Genomic DNA, 6,599 nt, shown 5'->3' with positions numbered 1-6,599 from the left:
ATATTGTTAACACATGTTTCACTTTATATTATTTATATTTCTAAAATTTTTGTATGTCGGAACCAAACTTGGTTTTATACCGAGATCAGGCCGACTTACACTCGCTCAAACCCGAGTTTGGGACTTTAATTAATAAAAATTCTCAAACTTGTTTAAGCTACGAATTTTATTGAAGCCATTTATATATTTAAATGTTTTGGGAAGTTGGATGTGGATTTGTTTCTTTATCAAGTCCCGAACCAACTAAACCGAACAATATTGGATTTTGATGCTTAGATTAGCGGGATCATGCACACTAGCATTAAACCCAACTCCCCTAAGTAAGACTTAACAACGATTTAGTAAAACTAACATCAAAGACCCGGTTTCATGTAAACGCCATTTTATGTTATACTTAATTTATTTAAACGCATTTTGTAAAATATAAAACTCCCGAAACCCATGCCTTGTCTTTATGCACTTTTAGGTCATTTATATTCCATCTTCAAGACTCAATATTAACTTAAGATCTTTCAATCTAGGACACGCACGTTAAACCGTCTGTTCGCTTTGAAGATTATTATTATTATTATTATTCTAAGTTTTCTTCATCGACATCACTATTTTCCATGTGAGTAATTTCATCCCCATTTTCGCTTTTATACTTTGGGGGTAGCTTGTATACTTACTTACACAAAAATGATTTAAGACTTGGATTCTCAAACCGCAAACTCTAGTTTATGTGTTACTTAGAATAATTGCTTGATTGTGTGTTATATGCCTATACGATAATTGCTAAATGTTTATTGCTTTTGTTGGTTGGCCTTATCCTTATCCTCAATAAGTATGATCATACGCTTCTCCTTGTAATTTGGTATTTTTTCCTATTAGAAAAGAGCTTCATTTATTTATGATATTGTTGCTATTATTTACGGTTTTGCATAAGAGTTGTGGATTTTGCCTCATATTATATCTACACAAAAATCATGGAATTATGCACCCACATTCGTGTTGACAAAAAATATTTTATATAACGTTACTAGGTGTGATTATTGGTTGACTGAAGATTGAAGACGTTATTTTCATTTTGGACCGTTAAGATTATTAGTAAAATGCACTATTTATTTTTCTTGTATTTGTATGAACAAGTTGTGTTGTGTTTTATATTAGATGAAATGAATTTGTTTTTTTAAATAGTGACACTTTAATAGTGTCGTGTGCATTAAAACAATCATGTTGTGCCCTGACATGTTCCGTCGCTTTTGGTTGGGGTGTGACAGTATGTTGGGAGAAAATTAACGCCATTAAGGTTAGACGTTGATAAACTTCCGTACTTTGAGCTACTAGATTATGCAATGGAGTATGGTTCATATGAATCGAAAGATCTTCACTTGTATTGCAAGATTCCTAATGATGGTCGCTTGAAACGATTAGTTAGTGATAGAGACATCATTGAGATGGCGCTTTTGGTTGGCCAAGTTCTGATGATGGTGCGGTTATATACATTCAAATTGAATCGATAAAGAAACCAAAAACACAACCCAATAATCCTCTGCTGTAACCCCCTGACCTGCTTTATACTAATTTATTCATGCGGTAATTTTCTATGTATCATACTTATGCAATTAATTTAGTATGCATGATCGCATTGTTTGGCACACTCATAAAGTCCACCTAAGACAAGCTACACAACCAATAACTTTGCAAAGTCCACGGTACTACGATGATAAATCTGTTAGCCAAACCAGCCAACTCAGGATCCAGGGTAGGGCCTGTGTGTTTGGACATCGACATTCAAGCATAAAACCATTTGGTCTCCTTGTGTGAAGGGATTAGACATGAGATGGCAAAATATTCGAGTCAAGAAGGCTGGTTATGAAGCTTGCATGTTATGTATACAATTTGAATTGCTTGTATGTAAACTAATTTGCTAAAATATGTTTATACTTATTCAAAAAACCTATGTTATAACCAAGTTTTTTTTGTAGTTGACACTCTTGCATTCTTTATAGGTAGTGGAAATCAAAAGAGACAAGACAAGATTGCTATCACGACGCAGGGATACAAAAATAAGGCCTTAGGTAGAAGACCATTAAACATGTTTTTATGTTATGTTCATTTGAAACGATGGTTTGTTTTGTTAGAACAAGTTAGTCTTTATTTGAATGAAAGTTTACATTTATACCATGTGCCATGACTTCAATCATGTAGCCCCTGGTATTTCCGTCTATTCTAATAGGTATGACACAAGAGATTAGAGTGTGATCAGCAGTTTCGTGACCATTATTGCATAAAATACACCTCCTTGAGGGAACACAAATACTTCAAACATGGGTGAAAAAAAACCCAATAACTTTTCTTTTTTAGATAGTTGATAGACATGACTTTTTAAATCTTATATAAGAGTCAAACAAGGGACATATAGTTATTAAGGATGCTCGGCTCGAAATCCTCCACATAATTCAATAATGTGAGATACGTTAGCCAAAAAGACAACGAGTTTTAGTGGTCGAGGTCGAGCCATCTGGTGGCCAAAAAAAGGTGAAGTTTGAACGTCTTTAAATCTCATCACGGCTCCTAGCAAATAGGAAGGATGAATTGGGTACCGTTTATGTGAATGCCCATGGAATAATTTGAAGACATCTGATTCCCATACAGGTGGTTGACCAACATGTCCAAACAAAGAATATATAGTAATATTGTTTTTGATATATAATCATAAAGGTTGCGAACAATGTTAAACAACATGTTTCATAAAATGTATAAACATGATACCATGGTCATATAATCATAAAGGGCTGCAGACAATGCTAAATAACATGTTTTAAAAAATGCTTAAACATGATACCACGGTTAAGATTAAGTATATGATTATTTAGTGATTATCCAATGTAAATAATCCTAAACATTAACTGTTGTTGTTGTTATATTATTATTATTATTATTATTATTATTATTATTATTATTATTATACCAATTGATACTTTGTTAAACTCTTTTAACTTTAGAACAAAATATAATTCAACAAGATGCATGATTGTGTTTTATATTTTGTTATTATATATCAATGTATATAGGCAGATCCATTTCGCCATTTCGGTACACTTTTGTGAATATTTTAATTTCTTTTAAAATAATACATCTTGCAACCATTTAGGACAATATATGTATTGTGAGCTTATTATTCAACTGAATAGTATTAACTGTGTCATCTGTGTTGTTTACATTAAAAGATTTGGTGTAAACGGGTTCATGGATGCTTGTATTTCTTCAAGTGTCCGACCTTTGGTCTCGGGTACCAATTTTGCAACGAACAAAGCAGTTAAGCCGCATATGATTGCAAACATGAAAAAGGTTCCTGGAAATTATCAACAAACGTAATTTGGTACATTATTCTATCACTTTGGCAAGATGACATGACGATACATTTGTAACCCACACAATGTGTGTGAGAAAGAGAGAAAGAGATAACCTTCGGTACTCCACTTCATAAGGAAGTTAAATGCGTAAGAAACGACCCATGAACCAAACCAGTTAACTACGGTCACAAGGCTTCCAGCCGAACCCTTAATATTTATAGGAAAGATCTGAAGTGATATATCTTAGGTGAGAAGTTATATATATAAAGAACCACAGCAATTTACATTTTCAAATATCTATTTATAATTATATGATCATATTGTTTTTAATTATATGTATTAAACTCAATAAAAGTCATACCTCAGACATAATAACCCATGGGATTCCTCCCATTCCCAACGAAAAAGATCCCGAAAACACCTGTGCATACAGTAGATCTTATAACTAGCGGTTCAGACTCATTTCTGAACTACAATAGGCTTTGACAAGGGTTAAAATACATTACCAGTACCCCAACAAGTGCCAAAATGGGGCTGAAACGATTATTCACTTGAAGATCCTGCAACCATGATTTATATATCATTTTCAGTCAGAAAATAAAATCCAAGCAGACATATTATTTTGTTTAAATAAACAGACCTGTTGCAAGAATGATATTCCTGTAAGGAAACAACCAAAGCATGTTCCAGCAGCAGAAACCTTAAAAGAACATTAATTAAATAATATATTCTAGTCTTGCGAAAATAGGATGCGGTCAGTACCATCAGAAGTGGCCTTCTTCCTGAAATATCCATCAAAAGCACACCTAATAAGGTGAATGGAACCTGCATAGCATAATCTGGTAATCATAAAAATTGCAAAATATTAAGATATCAACTAGTTGAGTGCACAAATTATAACCTGAACAATAACCATTGCTACTGATCCAATGGTACTTGAAAAACCTGTAAAAGAAAACATGATTTTACAGATCTAAAAGATGAGATGTTAATCAGTAATTTAAAAGTAGGATCCTTACCTGCGGAAATAAAGATATAATCCACATAAAATGCAATGGCGTTCACGCCTCCAAATTGTTGCAATACCATAAGTCCAACTCCAATCTAAACCACAATTATTGTAACATGAATCAACATAACTATTTAATGTTAGCGAATGGTATATTCAGCAATTAGGCTCACAATGAGAGATTTAGTATATTCTGGCTGGAACAAATCAAAGACTCTAGATTCTGACAGCCGATGAAGTGTTTCTGTATAATCCTGTACCATTTTCTTCATAATTCATAAAACAATATTATATTAAAATACTTGAATTTAAAATTTAAGTGAAGAGGTTACTCTTATTTCAGCAGCTTCTTCGAATATTTCTGCATTCTTTCCCCTAAGTCTCTGTAGTGCAGACTCAGAGTCTTTCCACAGGCCAATTTTCGCCTGTAAAATTATAACATCATACCTCACACAGTAAAACGTTAATATGCATAAACATGAATGATAAAAACAATTTGGCAACTAACTCACCAGCCATCTAGGAGATTCAGGAATAAAGAACAAGCCTACAATCTGTAGTCCACACGGAATGGTTCCTGAAACCACATACTAATTATGAAATTATAGAGTTATTAAATTAATATGTTTCAAGATTGGGAACAATTTACCAATTAGAGCTAATGTGTGCCAATGAATGAATGTTCCAATAAGCCACATTACAGATACTCCGATACATATCATCAGCTGTATAAGTTGAGTCAAACATCATTAATCAGCATCTTATGATTTATCTTAAAGCATAAAAATTTAGAGTTCGCTATTTTACCTGATTAACTGTGGTAAAAGCTCCACGAAGGTTTTGAGGAGTTATTTCTGCTATGTAAACAGGTACCTGTTTCATTACCCAGAGCTGAGATATCAAAAGCATCCGAAAGTTGGTGGGTAACAGAATTAACTACCACATATGAGAGAACACCAATTCCATATCCTATTGACAGTCGTCCGGCATCAAGCAACCAAGAAACCTGCAATAAGATTAAACAAACTTTGGAAGAAATTATTAAAATAATATCGAAAAAGGCGAGTGAGGAGAAGAATTGCCTCTGAATATATTATTGCTAGCCACCCTAATAAACAGAATATTTCAGAAAGTCCCATTGTCTGCAAATATTAGATTAAATAACATGTAAATAGATATGATATGTAACCAATGAGTAGTATTAATATTATCATCTACCATTCTTCGTCCAAGTTGATCGGCTATTTTACCACTTGTAACTGCCCCAATCATTGCTCCAATTGTCAATATTGAACCGAAAAGTGAGTACTGCACAATGGTTAAATTGGTTATTTTAGATTCATTTTCATATAAATATAAAAACTGCTACAAGTTTTTCTGCACAGAATGACACTATTACCTCTTCCAAAGACAAGCCAAGGTCATCCATGATTCCAGACTGAGCTGGAGATGAAAAGCCAACCTGAGTATATAATCATATTGGACACTGCTAATAATGTATATAATATGAATAGGTATAGTGTATATTATGAATGTGTTGATATGCTTGATTGAAGATAATATTTATAGACGTAGCGATGTATATGATATGATATGATATGATACGGAATGCTTACGGCAGAACCGAAAACGTAGGATCCAGAGACTGCCACCAAAGTGCTGAAGACAACTACGGCTGTTGCGGGAGATGGTGACGTGCAGTCGGCTGCAGTGAGCAATGAACTCTCAGCATCATCTTCTTCATTCTTTCTGCTTTCCATATCAATCTATGTGTGAACTAGAAATGGATCAGATAGTAAAGCGACATAGTTCGTTGAGTATTTTAATATAATATAAAAATACATTAATTACAATGGTCCTCTTCACAATAAATATGTAAATAAGACAGCAATGTTATTTGTATTTTTCTAGATGGTTGTCAATAATTTCTAAATTTATTATAGATATTTCAGAAAGTAATAAGGATATTGAATGTGAGTTAGGTGTGGTCGCTTGATTGATCTAAAAAACAAAATAATTTTAGCGATTTGTATGATATAAAGAGAGATTGAGTAGCATGAGTAATGACCCTAACGGAATCAGACTTTTTTGACCGAAGGTCGTCATACGAAAAAGAAATTTACATTACCAAGTGATATTAATTATGATGTTTTTACAAGGTAAGGCTAATGGGTGGGGGCCATTTACTAGTCCTACATGGGATGCCACGTCATACATAAGAGCTGAGACTATTTGAACAAAGGCCCACTCTG

At 33.4% G+C, this 6,599-nt stretch overlaps 1 protein-coding gene across 1 annotated transcript; it reads right to left on the bottom strand.

The window, feature by feature from the left end:
* Positions 1-3,200: 3,200 nt before the first annotated feature.
* On the bottom strand, positions 3,201-6,107 carry LOC143531258 (sugar transporter ERD6-like 5). The gene is made up of 18 exons (XM_077026594.1): positions 5,964-6,107; positions 5,747-5,809; positions 5,566-5,655; positions 5,430-5,489; positions 5,288-5,353; positions 5,155-5,220; positions 4,997-5,072; positions 4,860-4,924; positions 4,680-4,772; positions 4,521-4,601; positions 4,358-4,442; positions 4,240-4,283; positions 4,101-4,163; positions 3,979-4,038; positions 3,845-3,898; positions 3,700-3,759; positions 3,452-3,566; positions 3,201-3,337 (listed from the first exon to the last, which is right to left on the bottom strand). Exons 1-18 carry the CDS (start codon positions 6,105-6,107, stop codon positions 3,201-3,203), a joined length of 1,422 nt encoding a protein of 473 aa, XP_076882709.1.
* Between the last annotated feature and the right edge of the window lie 492 nt (positions 6,108-6,599).

This window comes from Bidens hawaiensis, unplaced genomic scaffold, assembly GCF_021521415.1.
Source record: "Bidens hawaiensis isolate Kalapana, Puna unplaced genomic scaffold, B.hawaiensis_p1.1 tig00000697_1, whole genome shotgun sequence".
Classification (NCBI taxonomy): domain Eukaryota; kingdom Viridiplantae; phylum Streptophyta; class Magnoliopsida; order Asterales; family Asteraceae; genus Bidens; species Bidens hawaiensis.
This window is presented reverse-complemented; position numbering and strand designations above follow the sequence as displayed.